Source organism: Betta splendens, chromosome 2 (assembly GCF_900634795.4).
Source record: "Betta splendens chromosome 2, fBetSpl5.4, whole genome shotgun sequence".
NCBI lineage: Eukaryota > Metazoa > Chordata > Actinopteri > Anabantiformes > Osphronemidae > Betta > Betta splendens.
In genome coordinates, this window is record NC_040882.2 from 5446372 (window position 1) to 5470654 (window position 24283).

The window sequence follows — 24283 nt, forward strand, 5'->3', positions numbered from 1 at the left end:
GTTTGACAGCCTCCTTGCATGTGGGCAACTGGGATTTGCCCTCCTACAGTATAGAAAAGACTGTTACATTTACTGTAAATTGTATTGGTCCTACAAATATAATGGCTATGGTACAAGCTATCGGTAACTGACCAGATAAGCAGCAGGTATTGTAGAGATGTGACTAATTAGCAACTAAGCTTGAAACACAACACAGTAATCATTCCAACTAATCATGTTAGAATTTGATAGAACAATGACATAACCCCAAATCACAAGTTGATTTAGGCTGTGATACAGGACGGGGTAATAACAAACACAACCGCGTTCATCTGCAGGTTCTTTTTGTAGCGATGACCAGCTGTAGCTCTAAAGTGCAAAGGCCTAAAGGCATGCTAACGGCTAACGCAACACACAAACAGGAGCGGCAGCACGTCAACAGGACAAAAGCTCGATCCACCGCTTCCTGCCTGTCGCCGATCGAAGGCCCATCGCTATTAGCTGTTCCCCACACAGGTGTGTGGTTGCGCCAACTCAGAGTAGCACATTTAAAAGGGACAAAGGCTCGGTTGACTCACTGTAGCCGTTAGCGACGCTAGCGATTAGCTTGTCTCACATGTGGGTTACTGCATTTTAAACAGACCTAACTAACATATTTAGATATCACAAGTATCAAGCACAAACTTACTACAGCGAGCTAGATCCACCGCTTCCTGTCTGTCGCCGCTGTAAGGGCGATAACGATCAGCTGTTCCCCGCAGGTGTAAGTGATTACAGAAAAAGGACAGACGCTAGACCCACCGCTCCCTGCCTGTAGCCGCTCGATGCCGATAGTCATTAGCTTTTCTCCACACAGGTGTGTGGCTGCAGGAGCCCACATGAGCACATTTGAAGGGGACAAAGGCTCGGTCGAATGGCTGTAGCCGTTAGCATAGCTAGCTAGTAACTTGCCCCACACATAGGTTACTACATTTAAACGGACAAACTAACATTTTAAAACATTATAAATATCAAGCATGTACTTACTTCAGTGAGTGGATGACGGACTTTAGGAATAGGTCCTTTTTTTCCAACAGGAGCCGTGAAACAAATCCAGCATTGTACGCACCCTCGTTTGAAATGCACATACGTATAAATGCTGAGGCAGTGTTTCTGGCACCGGTCCGTTAAAAATAAAAGTGACCCACAAATCCTCACTTGTTGATCCCTTGTTAAAGTGAATAGACTTTGGTGTTGGTTAGAACACCTAAGAACCGAACTATTTCTATGGGAGGACTTGGGCGCTTCCGTGCTGGTCTGTTCACGGTGAGTGAGAGGGGGGAAATGGCGGAAGTCCAGTTTTGGTTCGGGATCATTGTGGGGGTGGTGGTTCAGGATTTGCAAGGAGAACTTTCAACCAGTGTGACGAGAACTGGGGAACGGCCTCAAGAGTAGGTCGTGGCTGTTTTAATTGGATAAGAAAATTTACGTTTTCAAAATGTGAAAAAAGCAGGAAATGCATTTCTACCGTGCTCAGTGTGTGTATATGTGACCCATAGAGTCATAGGAACGCTCCAAAATGTCTAAAAAGTGGATTTTGCATGATATGGGCCCTTTAAATGTTGGCCGAGCGTAAAACTGAATATTCATGAATGGGCAAGTAGACTCCATCCCTACCCTCAAACAGCGCTGGTCTCAGATCAGAGACGCGAACTCAATCACCTCAAACAGTGCGCGCAAACCCCGCCCACATCTGATCTGGAAACTTTTGTTTTTAGCCTGGACGTAACTTCGGCTAGCTAGTATAGTTAGCCAACTAATTCTCCACCGGCGCCACAGAAATATTCTTTTTAAACCTACTTGACTTCTCATTAATGGTGTTTACGACAGAACGGCAGTTTGAAGCGGAGCCTCAGCCCGCACAACTGCCGTTACAGCCCGTTCAATCTCCCCCAACGGGAGGGAGTCGGAGCTGGCGGCCATGATGGCTTCGACTTCAAGCTTCTCTCCAGTATTTTCGTGCACCGATCCAGAGTCAGATGTGGGCGGAGCTATGCGTACTGTTTGACGTGTTTGAGTTCGCGTCTCTGATTTGAGACCAGCGCGAGTTTTACACTCGGCCAACATTTAACATTTACATTTAACATTTAACATTTACATTTAACATTTAACATTTACATTTAACATTTAACATTTAACATTTAGATTTAACATTTAACATTTACATTTAACATTTAACATTTATATTTAACATTTAACATTTAGATTTAACATTTAACATTTACATTTAACATTTAACATTTATATTTAACATTTAACATTTAGATTTAACATTTAACATTTACATTTATATTTAACATTTACATTTATATTTAACATTTACATTTAGACTTTTGCATATTTAACTAAATGTGAGAAAACATGTTGTGTCATTTAGTTAAATGTGAGAAAACTAGTTATAGGTTCTACTTTTACATTTGGCACCCCATACAAGGTGGCGCCGCAGATGGCAGCCTCGTCTCTCTGCTCCTTTACCGTTTTGCTGGTTGTAGTGTTCTCGTTGTATTTTGTGCAACCACTCATGGCTTCACGGATTAGCTGCTCCAGAGAGGAACTCCTGAATCTAGAACATTCATCTCCTGGAACCTTCCCTACGGTTTTTATTTCAGGCTCTATCGGAACCTCAGGAGGCGCAGACGAGGGAAGCGCGCGTGCGCTCGTCAGATTAAGACCGCGGGGCGCGCGCACACCGCTCCCGTCAATGCGCCTGTCTAACGTGCGCTCCCTGGTAAATAAGATGGACGAGCTTCTGCTCCTCAACACAAAAACAAGGACTGTAACAGATCCTTCGCCCTTTTATTCACCGGTTTCGCCTCGTTCGTTCTGGTCGGTTTCCATCCACCTCAGGCCTGTGTAACAACAGCGTTCCAGAACCTGCTGACCACATAACGGACGTGGAGAGGAAACATCCAGACTCCCTGCTCATCATCATGGGTGACTTTAACAAAACAAACCTGAGCCAGGAGCTCCAGATACAGGCAGCATGTGAAGTGTCCCAGCAGAGACGTGAACACACTGACCACTGCTACACTGTGTTAAAGGACGCCTACGCTGTGTCTGTGCAGCACTGGGCCTCTCTGACCACTGTCTGCTTCACCTCATCACAACCTACAGTAGAAATCCAACACCTGTGAACCTGTGGTCAGGACGGTGAAAAGGTGGACGGAGGAGTCAAACTGGAGCTGCACGGCTGCTTTGACTCCACTGACTGGGAGGTTTTTGAAGCCGCAGTGACAGACATTGATGAGCTCAATGACACTGTGACATCTTACATTAGATTTAGTGAGGACATGTGTGTACACACAAAAACTGTACTTTGTTTTAACAACTACAACAAACCATGGTTCACATCTGACTTAAGAAAACTGCTCCAGGCCAATGAAGAAGCCTACAGGAGTGGTGACCGGTCCCTGTACAGGCCAGAAAAGACACTATGGTCAGAAGCTGCAGAACAGTTCATCCATTAACGACCCTGTGTCAGTCTGGAGAGGCCTGCATCACATCACCAGCTACAGGAAACCATCTCCACACCCTGAGCCCAGCAAACGTCTGGCAGACGACCAACAGCTTCTACTGCTGGTTTGAGAGGAACCACCTCACATCTTCTGGACACAATAGGCTCATCCACACCCACAACACTCACACCCTCTGTCACCAGACCCCCTGCCGGCACTGGAAATTTCTGAAGGAGATGTCAGAAAGGCCCCCGGACCTGACTGTGTTTCCCCAACCTGCCTCAGAGTCTGTGCTGACCAGCCAGCACCGATCCTGACTGAGATCTTCAACCGGTCTCTGCAGCTGTCTACAGTGTCCTACAGTCCACCATCGTGCCCCTCCCTAAGAAGTCCACCATCACCAGCCTGAACGACTACAGACCTGTCGCCCTGACGTCTGTGGTGATGAAGACATTTGAGAGGCTGGTGCTGAGGCATCTGAAGGACATCTCAGACCCCCTGCAGTTCACCTACAGGAGAAACAGGTCGGCTGATGATGCAGTAAACTACATCCTGCAGAACCTGGACCCCCGGCACATATGCCAGGATCCTGTTTGTGGACTTCAGCTCAGCCTTTAACAAAGTCACCCCTGGAATACTCCACCATAAACTGACTGAGCTCACCGTCCCACGTGTCAGTGGATCAGGAGCTTCCTGACCGACAGGAGGCAGCAGGTGAGACTGGGCAGCATCACATCTGGCACCTGCACCATCAGCACCGGCGCACCGCAGGGGTGCGTCCTCTTCCCACTGCTCTTCTCCCTCACAACCAGCTGGAGCTCAACACGCTCAAGACTGTGGAGATGCCAGTGGACTTCAGGCAGAACCTCCTGCCCCCCCGTCCCCATCACCATCCACAATAACACAGTGTCTACCGTGGACTCATTCAGTTTCCAAGGGTCCACAATCTCACAGGACCTGAAGTGGTCCCCCACAAAGACACTGTCCACAAAAAGGCCCAGCAGAGGTTGTACTTCTTGAGAAAGCTCAAGCACTGCCCCTCTGGCAGACGTCACAGAACCATAGCCACCAGAACCAGCAGACACAGAGTCAGCTTCTTCCATAGAGACATATAGAGAAAGGACTCTGTAAAAACATGTGTGCAGCAATTTTTAATTTATTTTATTCTATTTTTCATTTCTTTTATGCAAATAATGTAAGTATATAACTGTAATTGATATGTAGATAATTACTGTATGAGGGTATAAAAAGACAGAGTTAGACCGGATGCAATTCCTTGTTTGTCTTGTACAAATCTGGCAAACTAAAATGATTCTGATTCTGATATTTATTCATTAAACACATTATATAGTTATATTTTCTTGTCTTTATGACACTGACCGTAATAAAATCATGTCAAACATTAACTGACTTTTTATGTGGAGCAAGTGAAACATTTGTGTCGACAGTAGATCTAGTTAAAATCTCAAACATTCAGGTTTAACTTTTGGCATCAGAAAGATCATTTTATTTAATTGTTCTGTCTTATTGAGTTTCTTCTTTTTCCTGTTTATCCATCTTCTGTCTTTATGAATCTGTAGAAGTGTGTATGTGATACAGTTGTTGGACTCTGACCAGGGTTTCAGAGTTTCTGTGTGACAGTCGATATCAGATCAGATAAAACTTCATTGCTGCACAAGGTTCATCTCTTTGTTACATATTAACCAGCTCATGAACTAATGGTGTTATTATAGATGAGGCAGCTCAGTTACAGATACAGTGATAAAATCAGCTCCAGCTTTGGACCAACTACTCAGTGTAGATGCAGGATTAGTGAAGTTAATGCATAAATAAGTAATAACAGAAACAGAATATGTAGGACTCTGCATCACTTCTGCTACAATTTTGATTGTAATTTTATCCAATAACATCAACCTCAAGTGTATTCTCTGCACAGTTCAATAAACTCAGCAGTTAGAGTCAGAGTCACTGTGTGAGTCAAAGGATGTCTCTGTGGTTCACTGTTAGTTTATATAAATGTGATCAGACTGGTTGTGGTCCCTGACAGAAGTAGAGCAGCTGGTGCAGCTTCCTCTGCCTCCCACTGTCTGACTGCATCCAGCTGACACTGATATGAACCACAGAAGAAGAGACAATCAGCGGAGGAGCAGCTGATGATGATGGAGGAGGATTTGAGTTGATGTAAAGATGAATGATTTGTGTTTCTTCTCCACATGAAGGTAGAAAGTGTGAATCCAGCAGCATGAATCAGTGTGAGGATAGAGAGGAGGGAGCCCCTCCCTCTAAAACCAGTCTGTGTGGGGACCATGAGAACCAGAACAAAGCTCAGAGGTGATGATTCTGTCTCCAAGTCACACACACATCATTGATTTACTGTTACTGCTCATTTAGGACTGAACGTGTGAGAGTCACTGTAGGTGTTTTTCTATCAGGTCCCATCAGAGAAGAGGATCTGCTGAACCTGGACCTGGACCCAGCTGTGTGTCCTTCAAGAGCGACTGGTCAAATGATCATATTATTAATTTCAAAGACCAACCTGTATCAGAGTCACAGTGAGCTGTTTTGAGTCATTGATCTGATGTAAACTTTCTCTGATGATAAACATTTTGTGTTGTTTCCATTTGTTGATCTGGTTGATTTGTGTTTATGTGAAGGAGAAGCTTTCTTTACTCTGATCATTGATCAAATCTCCATCCAGCAGTAGCTAAAGCTCTGATCCTGTAGAGGGTCTCCGGGGCTGCTCCTCTTCTAATGAAGTGCTGACGTCAAAGGAAGCAGCTGATCATCTCTGATCAAATCTGTTTATTGACGTCTCTACATGAAGGTTTTGGTCAAATGTCTTGAAGCTTCTTCACTTGCAGCAGTAAATTGAAGTTACTACTGAGACTTCAGTTGTGATGTTGTTGCAGTGAAGACGACTGTTTGTCCTCAGTGTCGACACCAGAGCCGATGTCCAACAATGAATGAATGTAGGAAGTAGTTAAATGTTCCTAGTTCAACATATTCCCACTGGGAGCTGCCCAGTACAACCAGTCTGATCCACTTCAGCCTTGTTCAGTGAGGGAGGCAGATACTGTATTGTTCAGAGCTGAGACTGAAGCCACTGACTGACAGTAAACCTTCACCACTACAGGGAGTCTCTGACTCACTGCTCACATCCAACATCACTTCATGGACCTTTACCTTGTGTGTGTCTCTGTGTGGACTCATTCTTCATGGTTCCTCCACAGAGTGGACCAGCAGAGCTCAGAGGTTCCCAGTGCTCAGTCTGTCCAGCAGCACCAAACACACCTGGACTCCATATTTATGGTCTGTACATGTACAACTACTACTGTTCATGTGTTGTGTTCAATCATCTCCATGCTGCACTTTTTAGACCAGTGGATGTCAGTGTGTCCAACATGGATCTGATGTTTGGCTCCATGGTTTTAGTTGGATCAGGTCATTCATATAGTTTCTGTTCCAGCTGCTGGAGGAAAACATTGTCACGTTTGTGAAGAAGGAGCTGAAGAATATCCAGAAGGTTCTGAGTCCAGATTACCCAGAATGCTTAGAGAGTCAGAAGGAGGATGAGGAGGAGTTGGATGGTGAGGATGAAGAGCAGAGGAGGAGCAGCAGAGACGCGTTTCTGAAGATCACAGTGAACTTCCTGAGGAGGATGAAGCAGGAGGAGCTGGTTGACTGTCTGCAGAGTAAGAGGATTTATCTCAACATTTCACATCACAGACAAAGTCACACATTTACTGATGTGTTGGAGGGTAAGTTGGTCAAATGTGGACCAGGATTTAATAATTAGATACAGCAAAGTTCTTCTTTGTGTTTCAGGCTGTTGTGACACCTCACACTTTGTCTTCTTTGTGTCTTGTTGGACCCAGATCTGATGGTTCCAGTACCAGAGCCACGGCCCATCACATATTACCAGCAGATGCTTCAATCAAACCTCCAAGACCAGTTTCTATGTGTGAAACCAGGCTGGTCAGAAGTCGACCAACGTCTGGATGACATCTACACAGAGCTGTACATCACAGCTGGGTCGGATTCACACATCAACACACAGCATGAGGTCCAACAGGTTGAGACGACACAGCAGAAGCAAAGATCAGCAGAGGAGCCAGTGAAGCCCAGTGACCTGTTCAAACATCCCCCTGGTAAATACAGACGCATCAGAACAGTGTTGACCAATGGAATCGCTGGGATTGTGTGACAAACCGCCGGTTTGTTTCCCACTGAGCAGCCCCGGACTGTGCGCACACACAAACACACACACACACGCACCAGCTGATTGGCCGCAGAGAGCGGGTGCACACGCAATCGTGCGGCCATTTGGACATTTCACCACCATTACATCTTGTTACGCCTAACCACATACACTTGTCACTTTTGTTGGTTTTGGTTTCTTGTGTCAGTACTTACGTGTCGGGAGTAGTCGGACTCCCGCGTCGCGCCGGCAAAACCGGACAGCTGGGCGACGCTCACTTTTGACGTCATTGCAGTGTCGCCTCGGCGCGAGGCGCGGGTCCGACGAAACCACTTTTGTTTGTTGTTATTATTTGGTCCTAGTCATTATTTGTGGGGTATTCTTATGTTATGAATCTGAGAATTATTGTGGGAATATGGGTGATTGATTTATACTTGTTTAAAGGTGAATATTGGGATTATAAATGTTTAGTTTCCAGAACGTTCTGGAGAATGGTTCCACCCAGTTGAAGGGGGCGGGGCCAGGCCTTTAAGAAGAGTGGCCAAACTCCCTTGTGGGGGAGAGTAGACTGGACGGAGAGCGAGTTGGTTGGTGAGAGAGTGTTGACAAAGAGAAGAGACATTCCTTTTATTTGAGCAGTTTTTTTCCAGGTTGATTTCCTCATCCATAGTTGTCCTTATCATTCTGTTTTTTCTTTTTTTTTTGTCTGTTGCACCCGCGGGGTTTTTGGAGCAACTGTAAATACTGCACCTGATACTTTTCTGCACTATACTTTTGGGCTGAATAAACTCACTATCTGCGAGCAAGCCATCTTTTTTTTTGGTTGTTTTGCACGGCGTTCCACGTCTCGAGTGAGCAGCAGAGCTCACTCACCACAGATTGGAAAAACAGTCCTTGTGAACAAGTTTGTGTTGGACTGGACCCAACAAAGGTCCAATCAAGACGTGCATCTGATTTTCCCCTTCACCTTCCGTCGGCTGAATCCACTGAAGGGACAGAAGTTTAGTTTGTCAGAGCTCATTCATGAATGTATCCCAGAAACTGAGTCCATCAGCCTGGAGGCTCTGAATTACATCTTTACACATCTACAGTCATCAGGAAACAGCAACTATGACAAGAGCAGCTTCAAACTTCTGTTTGTGTTTGATGGACTGGACGAGAGTCGCCTCCAACTGGACTGTAGCACCAGTGAGAAGGAGACGGGTCAACGTGACGTCACAGAGTCCACCTCAGTGGATGAGCTGCTGACAAACCTCATCAGAGGAAAACTACTACGCTCTGCTCGCATCTGGATCACCACACGACCTGCAGCAGCCAATCAGATTCATGGAGACTTTGTTGAGGTGGTGACGGAGGTCAGAGGGTTCACTGACCCACAGAAGGAGGAGTTCTTCAGGAAGAGATTCACAGATGAGGAGCAGAGCAACACAATCATGTCCCACATCAAGACGGCACGAAGCCTCCACATCATGTGCCACATCCCAGTCTTCTGCTGGATCACTGCTACGGTTCTGGAGGATCTGCTGGAAACCAGAGAGGGAGGAGAGCTGCCCAAGACCCTGACGGAGATGTACGCAGAGTTCCTGGGGTTTCAGATGGATCGGACTAAAGACAAGTACGGACCAGAACAGAGCAGCAACTACATCAAGTCATTGGTTAAACTGGCTTTTAAGCAGCTGCTAAAGGGAAACTTGATCTTCTATGAGGACGATCTGAAAGAGAGCGGCATCGATGTCAGAGGAGCCTCAGTGTGTTCAGGAGTGTTCACAGAGATCTTTAAACAGGAGCGAGGGAGGAAAACCAAGGACAAGATGTTCAGCTTTGTTCATCTGAGCGTTCAGGAGTTTCTGGCTGCTGTTCACATGATGCTCTGTTACACCAATGGGAGGATCGAGGAACTGGAGGAGATTCTGATAGACTCCAATGCTGCCCTGGATGTTGTCCTGAGTAGAACCATGTCTAAATCCCTCCACAGTCCAAGTGGCCACCTGGACCTGTTTGTTCGCTTCCTTCATGGCCTCTGTCTGGAGTCCAACCAGAGAATCTTAGGAGGTTTGCTGGGTCACACAGAGAACAATCCAGAAACCATCCAGAGAATCATCAACAACCTGAAGAAGATGAACAGATATAGAATCTCTCCAGACAGAAGCATCAACATCTTCCACTGTCTGATGGAGATGAACGACCACTCAGTCCATCAGCAGATCCAAGAGTTCCTGAAGTCAGAGAACAGATCAGAGAAGGAACTCTCCTTGATCCAGTGCTCAGCTCTGGCCTACATGCTGCAGATGTCAGAGGAGGTTCTGGATGAGTTGGACCTGAGCCAGTATAACACATCAGAGGAGGGACGACTTAGACTGATTCCAGCTGTGAGGAACTGCAGAAAGGCTCAGTAAGTCCAACGTTAATGTGATCAATAATATTCTACAGCAACATGAAGCTGAAGCCTCAGTGTTAAAGAGAAACACTTCACACATCTAAAAGTTCACAGAGTGAAAACATCAACTACTGGTTCCTAGAAGACGTCTTTGTTGAGGATCAGATCAAAGCAGCTGTAAAGTTAGTGAAGATCAAGATCTTCTGTCTTTCTTTGCTCGGTGGAGCTTTAAGTCAAATCCAACAGAGAAACTTTAGCTTTAGCTTAGTTTCACTCTTTGTGATGGATGAGACCAACTGAGAAACAGCTGCTTCAGCATCAACATTCATGAAGTCAGTTTGTGTCACAGACACTTCACATTTATAGACTTTATATTTTCTGTCATCACAGACTTATTAGATGTGGACTCACAAAGACTCACTGTGAAGTTGTGGCTTCAGCTCTGAAGTCCAACCCGTCACATCTGACACATCTGGACCTGAGCTACAACTACAACCTGCAGGACTCATCAGTGAAGGTTCTGTGTGTTGGACTGGAGAGTCCTCACTGTCGACTGGAGACTCTGAGGTCAGTGTTTTTCAGCTCATCACTTCCAACGTCTCCACTTGAGTCTAGAATGAAAGAAGTCTCGTGTCAGAAACCTGCAGGAATGATTGACAGTTTGTTGTGACTCTATAAAATCTAAGAAGCTCATGAACAGAAGTTTGTGACGTCTTTTCCTTTAAATGTGACTCAGCAGCAGAGACTCAGAGTAAATCATGTTTCCACATGTTTGAAGGACCTTTAGTGGCGTCTGATTCGTCTCCATCAACAGGCGACACTTCAACCTGTGTGTGATGCTTCCTGTCAGACAATGATGTCACTATGTAGAGACACAAGCAGGAAACAGGAGCATGAATATGAGGCTGCAGACATGTTGCTACAGAAGGTTCTAGGTTCCATGTAGAACCAGAGGAGAGAACATCCATCTGACTGGGATCAGTTCTAAAGATGATTCACTTCATCAAAAATGGTCAGTTTGGAGTTTGATCCAAACATTAGTCTGAACATTTTTCATCAGACGACACAGAATAGTTCAGATTTAGAGAGAAGACGATGAATGAAAGGAACCAGATGAAGTCTTTGATCCAACACGTCTGGTTTTCTACTGGTTCCAGCAGCAGCTTGTGAATCAGTGCTGACATCAACAGGTGTATGAATGTTGTGCTGACATGTGGATGATGTGTAGAAGCTGAGATCATGGCGACACAACAACACAAGCACAAAGTCACTCTGCTCATTTTAGACTGATCAGTGATCAGGACAAATCTGACTCATTATTAATGCTTTGATCCACATCTTTGATTCTTTATTCAGATTGAGTGGATGCAGTTTGTCAGAGATCAGCTGTGATTCTCTGGTCTCAGCTCTAAAGTCGAACCCGTCACATCTGACACAACTGGACCTGAGTCAGAACAAGGACCTGCAGGATTCAGGAGTGAAGCGTCTGTGTGGTTTTCTGGAGAGTCGTCACTGTCGACTGGAGACTCTGAGGTCAGACTCCATGTTTTAGTTCTGTGTGAGTTAATGTGATGTGAACTGTAGCAGGTTTATCATGAGGTCAAATCACCTTCAGGACTGATCACATTCAACTGTTCAATGACTGAAAGGAACTAAGTAAAAAAGTCAGTAAATGTTTAATATAGAAAATGTGATTTAAATTTTTGTTGATGTTTGACTGTGACTCTTAGAACTGACTGAGAGTAAATGAAGACACTTGTATAAAGCAGCTACAGAGAATTTGCTTGAAGCAAATAGAAGCAGGAGAGAATCAGCAGCAGCTTCAGAACAGGACACACAGAACTAAATAGTTGAGTGAAGCTCATTAATGATCATCAAACACCACAGACAGTGGATGATGTTTGATTGGAGGAGGAGCAGAGAAGAGGAAATGAATCCAAGCAGCATCACAGAACCACCATCACCTGCAGCAGGAAGCACAGCTGTTCCAGAGGAGTGGAGGAGGTCAAAGGTCACTGACAGCTTGGATCCTATGGAGACACTTTGGTCCTAAAGCATGTGTGGAGTCAGTGTCTCTGTTCTCTGTGGTGACGAAGCCTGAAGTTCACTGGTGTTTATCAGTTTAGACAGGAACATTTCAGTCAGGATCATGTTGTTGGTTCTGTCTCCATCAAGATGACATGGAACAAACCAATGAATCACAATACAGATGAGGTTAAAATAAGATGTGGTTGAAGAATCTGAGAGAAAATCATGACGACTCCATGAGACACTGAATGGTTTCAACTGACTTTGTTTTTTGCTGTTTCATCTTTCATTCTTTATTCAGACTGATGAGCTGCAGTTTGTCAGAGATCAGCTGTGATTCTCTGGTCTCAGCTCTGAAGTCCAACCCGTCACATCTGACACAATTGGACCTTAGCTGGAACTACAAGCTGCAGGATTCAGGAGTGAAGCGTCTGTGTGGTTTTCTGGAGAGTCGTCACTGTCGACTGGAGACTCTGAGGTCAGTTCACTGACTGTTACTGTTCTAGGTTCTAGGTTCTGACTGTGGTTCTGCTTCAGGGAACCAGCAGGTTTTGCTCTTGAGATTTAATGGTTTGGTTTTTTTCTTCACTTACTGTATATTTTAATCACTTTAGTTCCACTAAAGGAACACTAAACATTAAAACACATACAACAATATGAAATAATATTCTTTAAATGTTGAACCCACATTGTTTCTTAGGAATGAAAATCCAAAAGTTCACAGTCAGTTCACATCAACACAAGGTCCAGTTCATCAGAACCCAACCACTGTATAGAAACACAAGGTGGCACCAAACAGGAGCCAGTCAGTGAGTGTGTGTTTGTTCCTAGTGGAACCAGGCAGGTCCATCCTGGTTGGAAACTCATTCATCACACGCTTGCATTTCTCACTGATGTCTGTGGTCTGTTAATTGCAATTCATCACTTTATCACAAAAATCAGAGAAAATCATTACAACTAATATTTGGCTTCAATCAAGTTTGAGTCCATCAGCTTCTCTACTGATTCCAGATGTGACTGAGGTCAACAGCAGCTTGTGAATCAGTGCTGACATCAACAGGTGTATGAATGTTGTGCTGACATGTGGATGATGTGTAGAAGCTGAGATCATGACGACACAACAACACAAGCACAAAGTCACTCTGCTCATTTTAGACTAAACATCAATGATCAGGACAAATCTGACTCATTATTAATGCTTTGATCCACATCTTTGATTCTTTATTTAGATTGAGTTTCTGCAGTTTGTCAGAGATCAGCTGTGATTCTCTGGTCTCAGCTCTGAAGTCCAACCCGTCACATCTGACAGAACTGGACTTGACTGACAACAAGCTGCAGGATTCATCAGTGAAGGCTCTCCTGGACCTGGTGCAGAGTCCAGACTATGGACTGCAGACTCTGAGGTCAGTAGAGGTTGGAGTCAGTCGGTGCTGCTTTCAGCAGCATTGGACTAAACTCAGTTAGTGTCACAGCAGAGATCCAGTGTTTCCTGTAAAGCTCCAGTCACTCATCAAAGTGTCGTAGCATCAACACTAACTACTGATCAGGTTCATGTGTGTCACAGCTCTGAGATCAGTCTGGCTGATAGAACCATGGTTCCATGTAGTAACCATGTGGTGCTGGTCCAGAGCAGAACCTCTGCTGAAGTCCAGTCATCACATCTGTGTCTGTGTCCTTCTGTCATTAGTTTGCTCCAAAGCTTCTCATGTTTCTGTGTCAGCTGATGTTTCAAAGCAGAGAAGATGTTGGTCACCACACAGCGACTCTGTCTGTGATGGACCAACAGGAAGTCGTCTCTAAAGCCATGACTCAGCAGTTTGTTTCACTGTGGACTGGAGGTAAATGTGCAGAGTCAGCAGACTTGATGCTTCAGTCCAAGATGTTAAGATGAGCTAAAAGGAAGCTTAACAGCTGCTCCACTTGTGCTGTGAAAACGACTGAAGTCCTGCTGCTCTTTGTCCTGGATGTGACAGATGATGAAGGGAGTCTCTGTAGACACTCACTGATCTGCTCTCTCGTTTCTCTGCAGCTGGAAAGGTTCTGACTGGTCCATGTTACCGGGAGCAGAGCGTCCTACACAACAGGCTGAAACAGAAACCAGAACAATAAGAAAATGAAGTGTGTGGTGCAGTAGTTAGACATCAAGGACAGTGTTGACTGTAATTATTCTTCAGGCTCCCTTTTGAGGTCAGTGACTGAGGACTTACTACCAGCTGGAGCTTTGTTGTTTTCTAACCATCCTGGGCTCAAAGAGCTACAGGACAACAAAAGGGCTTTAGCTTCTAGAACCATTGGCCCAATCAGATCAGAGAGACCAGACTGACGGCTCTGCTTCTCTAATGGAAACCCTGGTCAGAGAATGTTGGCTATGTCTCTATCAGAGACCATGGATCAGTCTGCAGGTTCACTACTTCCATGTTCACCACAGTCAGTGAAGACCTGTTAACATTTAACAGCTGTTAAAGTTTCACTGCCACTTACTTTGTTCAACTGCATTTGCTTTGTGTTCTATTGTTATAAACAGTGTCAGGAGTAAATACTCCATCAGGCCACTAGATGGCACTCATCTCTAGAGAGGAGCCCTAAAACACTACAGAGGTTCTAGTAGTAATGACTCAATGGGTCCTGATCCAGACCCACCTACACCTGTGCTGTGTTCACCTGTGGTTGGAGTTGGATTCTTTACTCAATGTATTTGGCTCCATCATGAATTTTAACTATAACCTACAAATGTTTATTAGTCTGTGTATTAAAATAAATTTATGTTGTTCACATGGTTTTAGTCCAAATTAAAGACCTGGAACCAAGAGGAACCTTTTTATTGTTCAGAGTTTTCACTTGTATAAAACTTGCTTCACTTGCAACTTGCTTGTTTAAATAGAATTTGGATCTTTCTGCTTTTTAACATCCTTCATTTATGATGAAGGACAAAAAGCTGTTGTTTCATATAATGAACTGATTTTCAGACGAACGTGTCAGAAGCCAGAACGTGAGCTGGTTCTGGGTGGACTCTTCCAACCACTGGTTCTGGTTCCTCGTCTCCTGCGTCTCATTTCTCCTCAGTGTTCCAGTCGTGTAGCTGCTTATGCCTCCTCTATAGTGGCTGTTATGTTGGACCAGTAGGAGGCAGCAGCGTGTTTCCAGACCAGTGATGCTGGGAGCAGTGAAGCAGCTTCTCACCTGGAGACAAACATGGAGAAACCCACTGACTGTTCAATGAACAGGATGAGCTGCAAGAACTGAGGATGTGGTTCCAGGAAAACCAAGCACCAAACAAGCTCTGCTGCTTCTAGTTCTGACAGAAATAAGGCTGCAGGTGTCTGATGATCCATGTGCTGAGATCTGAAGGTTGCAGGAGGGTGAAGCAGGACAAAGAGCTCCATTTACTAGATTGAGTCCAGCCCTGAATTAAACAGACAGAGAGGCCAACAGCCGAGTCAGTGCAGTTAATGACTCACAGCTCACATCATGTGGTGTTACACAAAATGCTATAGCTTCTATTCTGGAAGCGTTATAACATTTATCAGACACAGTTAGATTTCCAGCTCCATGTAAGATCCAGCTCTTGTCTTGTTTACCCTGTCCAGCTTAATCCCTGTCGATACCTCTGCCTGTGTTCTTGGATCTTCTGTTGCTGACCATCGCCTGCCTAACTAGGATTTTGCATGAGCCTTGTCTGTACCCTCACCTGAGCCAGCTGTGTACCAACCTTTGCCTGCCTGACCGCGATCTTTATTAAATCATCTGAACTCAAGTCCTGCCTCTGTGCTGTGCATATGGGTTCGTTACCTTGTCGTCCGTGTTGTACATGACATCCACATCTCATACATCAGTGTCATGTGAGCAGGTCTCTTCCAAAGCTGGAGAGGTAGTGAGTCAGAAGAGCAGCAGGTTAAAGCCACAAACTGTGGAAACCATTCAATAAAAACTTTTACCCAAATCACAAACATGATTCATCACTGTAGTGTGACTCAAACTAGGTGTAGAGGAGAGCGAGAGCAGTCAGTGAAACACATATAGGTCTATCCAAGCCACAGATGTTGGTTCAACACATGGGGTTTATTGCGAGCAGGAAAAATGACAATACGTTAAAAAGTTAAAAGCACAACAACCACTAAACACTAAAAACCAAATACAGTGTGTCCTGTACTGTACTGTATTAGGCCCATTGTTTATTTTTATTCTCAACCAGCTGTGTGGTTGGTGAAGAGTGGTGAAATTACCTGTGAAATTACGAGACAAGGCTTAGAGCTCTGCTGCGCAATATATGAAAAATAACAACAAAACATCATAGTGTGCATCCCGTGTCTTGTCTTTACTGTGTGTGAGTGTGATTGATAAAAAAGCCCCTCCCTCAACACAGGTGAACAGATGATTCGAGAAATGACCTGACAATCCACAGTTGGATGAAGCAAGTTCCACAGACAGGCCATGGGCCCAAATAACAAATTCAAATTCAGTGAATTAATTGTTTACTGAATATTCATGTCTCTATTGTAATTTCAATTAATTTGCCACAAAAATTCATCATCCTGTGTTAAAATACAGCCAGTGTGTGTGTACACACAACCTTCCTTCACTAAAATGACAGTGTGCTTTGACTAGTAAAGCTGTTGCATCTGGGTTAGAACTGATTAGTTAACAGAACTAAAAAAAAAATAAAGGCAACTGATTGCCTCTAAACCTTTAAGTTTATAAACTCAAAAGTCAAATGCCACAATGACTTAAAACTGTTGATTACATGCTAAATATTATTTTGGATTGCAATGATGAATTGGGTATTTTGAGTTTAATACACTAAACGCAATGTTCATGTGTTCATTAACTCAAAGCTGTCCCTGCTGGTTTCCAAATCTCCCAGGCCCAGCTCCTTCTTATGACCTTGACCAGGTGTGTCCAGTCAATGACTGCTCAGATGGCCAGTATTATTTTGGAACTCCTGAACACATCACAGCATACGTAGAGTCACACAAACCAACCAAATCTTTCCTCACAGTGCTGCACAACCCACACATCCCCCACAATGCTCAGCCAATAAACAGAGCCCCCATGCTAATGCAACTCTCAACCAGACATACTGTAACTATGCAATAAAATACTTGTGTAACACCACAAACTAAGAACTGAAATTTACAGCATTATATTCTGTTCAGAACTAGTCGATTCTTCAGTGTCGGACAGAACTACAGTCAGTTAACAGTCAGTGAGGCGGCTGAAAAGAAATGATACTGTGTTAATAATGTTAATATGTTGTTTTGAAGCAGCCAATCACAAAGTTTCAAATCCTGTTTCCATAAATCCATGAATGAAACATCTACGTTTTGGTGATGATCACATGTTGATGATCACACTTTATTTAACTTAACGTTGTTTAGGTTTAGAAAGTATATTTAAGTATATTAATGATCTCTGTACGAGCTTGAACATGCCAGCATCTATGACTCCATAACACTGCACTTATTCTTGTATCTTATTTTTAACACTCCCTAACCCATTGACGGGTATTAAATGAATAGGGTGTTAAATAATATAGTTTCACCAGCAGAGAGAGTCATACACTCAGAGCATCACTATAAGGCTATTTTATGTGAGGATCTTGAGTACAAAGCTGTGTGTACCTCTTTGTAATATTATATTCAGATCAACTGATTCAGACTTACAATTGACACAATGCAGTTTTCATGTTCTCCCTGCGTTTGCTTGGGTTTCCTCCAGTTTCATACCACAATTAAAGGACAATACATACATATATGTGGCTTGATTGACAACTGGAAGAGGCTCCATCATGCCTGAGTGAGTGAGAGAAAGAGAGATAGTGATTGAACAGACTGTTCTTGAATCATGATTAGTAATTGTATTAGGATTTTTGTTGCTTTGAAATTCGTAATATTTAATATTTCTGTACTAAGAACCTACATGTGAGCTGTACCACAATTGCAGTTTTTCTGTACCAGACTCAACTAAGTGGTGGTAAGTAGCAGCAAAGAATCTTTTGTGTTTGTTGCTGATTTGAAGCGATTTTGGAGTGTCTGTACAGTTTTGGTGTTTGTGTTATTAACTGTGTGTTGCATCATAAAACTGTGAACACACCATTTGGGCTGAGGTTGTTACAGGCGGAGTTTGGGCAAAACCTGAGGTGGTTCTGTGAGACGTCTGACACTAGTGAACGTAGACAAAGTATGGAACTTTGAACAAAGCCCCGAGCATTTAGAAGCTGGTGAAGCCTTCTCACTGTGTACTGGAAATGTTATATTTACATATCTGCCATTCTACTCACATATATTTGCTTACTAGTACTGTACCATTTTAAAACAAAACTCAGTCTAATACTTGAATAAGATAAGTGTCTGTCACCTTATCTTTTTTGGATCTATACTGAAGGGCCAGCTTCTTACTTTGGTTTCCAATTTGTTCACACTTAGACACATTTAGTACTGTAGGGGTATGAAGCACGGTGACGTTTTGCTAACTTGAGGCACAGTGAAGTTCCTGTTTTCCCCGAAAAGAGATGCAGCTCTAGCTTAGATGGAAATTGTCATTACTATTTGGTGGCACACACACACACACACACACACACACACACACACACACACACACACACACACTACAGTGCTACCACTGCACCACCGTGCCACCCATGACTGTGGTTTTGTTAGTTCTGTCCTGTCATCTTCATGTACATAAATTAAATTAAGACTTGATCATCACTTTATAACAAGAACAAAATTCTGTAAAATGTGAAACATAATGAAGGAAGTTGTGTTAAGGTTTATCAGACATAGAACTAAGAACTTGTGATCTGCTAAGAAGAACTGACTCATAGTAAAGAGACATTTGCATGATGCTGTTGATTGGACAGATTTGTGTAAACAAAAAAGACTTGATGACTTCCTTATGCTGAATTTCCTGCTTAGAAAAGTATAAATGTGAATGTGTTCGATAACGGAGGTAAGGCTCAGACTCCTGCTGTCCTTGACGACCCTTCCTAGTATTTTAGCTAAGAAACCAGTTAGATTATTAAGATTAATTAAATTATCTTTATGCTGCCATATCAGGTTTTCTTTGAGAAGAAGTATTTATCAGCTTTGAAGGTAAGACTTCACCCCTCTTAGCATTTGTAATAATTCACATGCATCTAACGCAGATATTAACATTCGTCACAATTCTTAATATTGAAATAAATGAAGGTGACAAGCTGATATTATCTGTCCACCAGCAAAGTGTATAAAGAAATCGTGTTACAAGGACAATCTCACCAACTTGTGCCGTGACTCATCCCAGCAGCTCCTGCCTTCACCACAAACTAACCAGTCATCAGCCAGAACTATGGTAATAGACTTGATTCATAAAACTCCTTCAAGATTAAATACTCACACATGTACATGAATGAACATGTCAACTGTAAATCTCCAACCAATGAGGCCAAGAGGGAAACTACAGTAACAGCTATAAAACAGTTATAAACATGAAGAATCAAGGCAGGAATATTTTTCATCTCCATTTCAATGTGACAAATGGAGAATCTTTAAAGTTTTAAAGTTGGGCATTTTATATTAACTTTTACTCGAGTGTCAAAAAATGAAAAAATGAGTTTGCTTGTTGCAGCAAAGGATTTAGTCTAAAACATGAACTAAATGTAACATTTTGATTTTCTACCAGGGAATCATGGAGTTTCAGTTCACCTGCTTGGTGCTGGTGCTGCTCTGTCTTGCTGTAATCTCTGAAAATCAAACTAAGGATGAACAAAGATACCAGAATTTCATCAAGCAACACATCAAAGAGGACATGAGTGATGAAATGATGATGAAATTTGACAACTGTGATAATTTTATGAAAGAGGTAAATAATAACAAATGCAAGAAACAAAATACTTTCATCATAAGAAACGCTTGGAAAATTCTTTCAATTTGTGAAAATGAAGATAAAAGTACAGATAAAGGTAAAGTTGAAAGCAACAGTAAGCTTAAAGGTAAAGTTAGCGATGAAAATGAGGAGAAGGAAAGAAATGTACAAACCCGTCATGAATTTAAAATCCTTAAGTGTGAATTAATTTCTGAGGCGCCTTGTAAATACAAAGACAATATATTGAACAAAAAATTAACAATTACCTGCAAAGGCAAAAGACCCGTTCACCTTGTGGGCTAATGACTGTGTCAAAGTTTGTGCTTCTGACAAAACCTTTCATCTTACTACTGCTATATATGTTTTGCAAATCTAAATTTGTTGTCTTGTTTTGTTTTTTTGTTTGCTTTTCATCTTGTATTTTGATGGACATTATTCATTTTTTGGCACAGTGATGGTTTGGCTTTAGTGCAAAACACATTAAATCAAAGTATTATAAACAAAGTTTGTGATACAGTATGTATGAAGACATACGCAGTCTGTATAATAAATAATACATATAAAGAAAATGTATAATAAAGAAATTCAAAGCAAGTGGATGTAGCTCATTTTATTCATGTTGCATTTGTGGACAGTCATTTTTTTTCTTCCTGATGCATGATCACATGTGAAGCCACCACTGCTCAACTAAAGCATTTTTAATACAGAATACCATTAAGCATCATGAACCAGATCTGTTACATGTAGCTGAAAATATACCAAGTGGTTTCTGGGCATTCAATAAGAGAAGAACCCAACAAGTTGGCTTTACTGTGTGTTTATTTCTGCATTAACCCCAGGAATAAAAAGATTTCATGTTCACACAGATTGCTCATCAAAAGGATCTGAGCCTTGTTTATCTGTATGTAGTATTTACATACAAAAACCAATGACGTCAAACATCTGTCAAACATCTCCTTATATGGTTACCACCAAATAGTAAGACAATTTCCATCTAAGCTAGAGCTGCATCTCCTCTCGGGGAAAACAGGAACTTCACTGATGCACCAGGGTGCCTTAAGTTAGCAAAACGTCACCGTGCTTAATACCCCTACAGTACTAAATGTGTCTAAGTGTGAACAAATTGGAAACCAAAGCAAGAAGCTGGCAGAAAAGATAAGGTGACAGACACTTATCTTATTCAAGCATTAGACTGAGTTTTGTTTTAAAATGGTACAGTACTAGTAAGCAAATATATGTGAGTAGAATGGCAGATATGTAAATATAACATTTCCAGTACACAGTGAGATATGGGGTGCCAAATGTAAAAGTAGCACCTATAACTAGTTTTCTCACATTTAACTAAATGACACATGTTTTCTCACATTTAGTTAAATGTGCAAAAGTCTAAATGTAAATGTTAAATCTAAATCTATGTGAGTAGAATGGTAGATGTGTAAATATAACATTTTCAGTACACAGTGAGAAGGCTTCACCAGCTTCTAAATGCTCGGGGCTTTGTAGTTTTTTGAGGTACATTTAATGGTATAAACAGATGGAACCAAATATAAAATAATAAAACAATGAATGGGTAATATAGGGTTCCTGCTTATGCAAAATCCTCCTTTTAGACACGATTCTATGGTTCATGTTTACACACTGAGTATGGTAGAAATGCACTTCCTCTTTTCTTACAGTTGGCTGTTTTGTCCAGTCTTGTTCCCACTACGTTCTTTGTCCAAGTTCCATACTTTGTCTACGTTCACTAGTGTCAGACGTCTCACAGAACCACCTCAGGTTCTGCCCAAACTCCGCCTGTAACAACCTCAGCCCAAATGGTGTGTTCACAGTTTTATGATGCAACGCACAGTTAATAACACAAACACCAAAACTGTACAGACACTTCAAAATCCCGTCAAATCAGCAACAAACGCAAAAGATTCTTTGCTGCTACTTACCACCACTTAGTTGAGTCCTGGTAAAGAAACACTGCAATTGTGGTACAGCTCAAATGCGGGTTCTTAGTACAGAAATATTAAATATATTACAAATTTCAAAGCAACAAAAATCCTAATACAATTACTAATCATGATTCAAGAACAGTCTGTTCAATCACTATCTCTCTTTCTCTCACTCACTCAGGCATGATGGAGTTGTCCAGTTGTCAATCAAGCCACATATATGGATGTATTGTCCTTTAATTGTGGTATGAAACTGGAGGAAACCCAAGCAAACGCAGGGAGAACATGAAAACTGCATTGTGTCAATTGTAAGTCTGAATCAGTTGATCTGAATATAATATTACAAAGAGGTACACACAGCTTTGTACTCAAGATCCTCATAAAATAGCCTTATAGTGATGCTCTGAGTGTATGACTCCCTCTGCTGGTGAATCCACATTATTTAACACTATTCAAATGTGATCGTCACCAAAACATCTACGGTTTGGTGACGATCACATTTCTGTCTTCATTGAGACAGAATTTGAAACTTTGTGAATGGCTGCTTCAAAACTCTATGAAAACAACATAACAAGGGACCTTGAACTAGTGGCAGTCAGGGTTCGGTCAAACTACCTCCCACGGGGGTTCTCCCATGTGTTGGTAGTGACCGCTCACATCCCTCTGACGGCCAATGCCGCCGCTGCGTGTGAGCGCGTGCACTGCAGCATGTCCAGGCTGCAGACTCAGCACCCACAGGTCCTCATTGTTATCTCTGGGCACTTTAACCATGCCTGCTCCCCCCTCTCTGCCACCCTGTCTAACTTCACCCAGTATATAAACTGCCACACAAGAAACAATCAAACCCTCGACCTCCTATGTGTTAATGTCAAAAACAAGGTCTGATGAGGTTTTGATGGGCTACCCCTTTGCACCAGGTTAGGAGGGAGTTAAGCAGAACAAAGACCAGGAAAACCACAGGCCCTGATCACATCAGCTCCAGGGTCCTCATGGAGTGTGCAGACCAGCTCAGTGAGGTGGTCCTTTCCATATTCAACCTGAGCCTCAGCCTGGAGAGAGTACCAGTAATCTGGAGGACTTCCTGTCTGGTTCCGGGTCCTAAAGTACCCCGTCCTAAGGAGCCAAACCCCTTCAGACCCATCGCCTTAACCTCCCACCTGATGAAGGCCATGGAGAGGATCGTCCTTAGTCCCCTCCACTCAGACAACGAGATTGTGGACACATTTTGTCAGAACATCATAGATGGGGGACCCACATGCACGGCTCAAACAGGTTTTGGATGTTACAAATGGGATTTATCTCGGAAATGCAGAGTCAGAGTCAGGCAGGGTCATACACGTGTAAGCAGAAAGGTTCAGTGCAAGGGTTCAGGCAGGCTCAGTTCTGTGGACAGACAGGGTTTGTTTACCGTGTTGGCAGAGATAGCAGTACCGATCAGGACGAGGCAGAATCGTAGTCATAAAACAGGCAGGGTAATTACCAGACAGGTTCGGCAGACGATGCAGGCAGGGATCAGGCAAGGCTCGGTAACGGTAGACAAAACAAGATCGGAAACATGGGTCGGGACAAGAACAAAAACGCTGGATGATGGTGACTACACGCAAACATGAACTAACAATCTGGCGAAGTGCCAGCGTGAGAGGTGGTGCTTAAATGCTAGGTGACTGATTACTGATGAAGTGCAGGTGTGGGTAATGAGAACTGGTACTGGCAGGGAACAGCTGTGACAAGACAAGAACAGGAAGTCCTTTCAAAATAATGGCGAGAATAGAACCAGAACATTACTGACAGGAAGGACTACAAAATAAAACAAGGAGCAGGACCAGACTGTGACACATTTGGGTACCTGGGTGTTCACCTTAACAATAAACTGGACTGGTCAAACAACACAGACTCTCTGTATAAACAGGGTCAGAGTGGCCTCTACCTGCTGAGGAGACTGAGGTCCTTTGGTGTGTGCAGACAGCTGCTAAGGACTTTCTATGACACTGTAGTGGCCTCAGTAGTCCTGTATGGAGTTGTGTGCTGGGGGGGGGGGGGTAGTACAGGCAGAGACAGGAAGAGACTAACACCATCATGTTCACCAGTGTCTCATCCAACTCAGCTTGAAAAGATCAAACAGAAGCTTTAATTAGATTCTCTGTGTTTAAGTAGAAACCAATGATGTAAATCTAATTGTTAGGTCCTCCTCCAGCATTGATGACATGTTGCTGCTCCACAAATCGGACACTCGACCTTTTTGGGTGGATGAGGTCAAAGTGGTCCCAGACATGTGAGCTGGCTCTTCCTCCATATCCTCCTCACTGTCTCACTCCCCTGACTGACAACTATCACACAAGGTCTCAACTCTACCACTCACTAAATGTTCTCTCTGACTTAATTCCTGTTATTAAACCTATTCTGTTTCTAATGATATGAATAAATG

General features: G+C 43.0%; 2 protein-coding genes across 10 annotated transcripts in view; one reads left to right on the forward strand and one right to left on the reverse strand.

Annotated features, from left to right (window-relative positions):
- The window catches only part of LOC114866447 (NACHT, LRR and PYD domains-containing protein 12-like), a 128763-nt gene that overhangs the window by 41460 nt on the left and 63020 nt on the right, over window positions 1-24283 (forward strand). For 2 of the 7 annotated variants that reach the window (XM_055506782.1, XM_055506776.1), the window contains exons 6-7: window positions 11405-11581; window positions 12378-12554. In XM_055506782.1, the coding sequence (XP_055362757.1) occupies window positions 11405-11581; window positions 12378-12554 (354 nt within the window). Of the gene's footprint in view, window positions 1-5409; window positions 5805-5905; window positions 6026-6703; window positions 6783-8142; window positions 8545-11404; window positions 11582-12377; window positions 12555-13305; window positions 13480-14105; window positions 14890-24283 lie in introns of those variants that run through there. The other 5 variants (XM_055506779.1, XM_055506781.1, XM_055506778.1 and 2 more) reach the window with 5 other exon arrangements.
- Window positions 1-24283, reverse strand: part of LOC114847412 (gap junction Cx32.2 protein-like) — a 69011-nt gene that overhangs the window by 18804 nt on the left and 25924 nt on the right. The window lies entirely within an intron of this gene.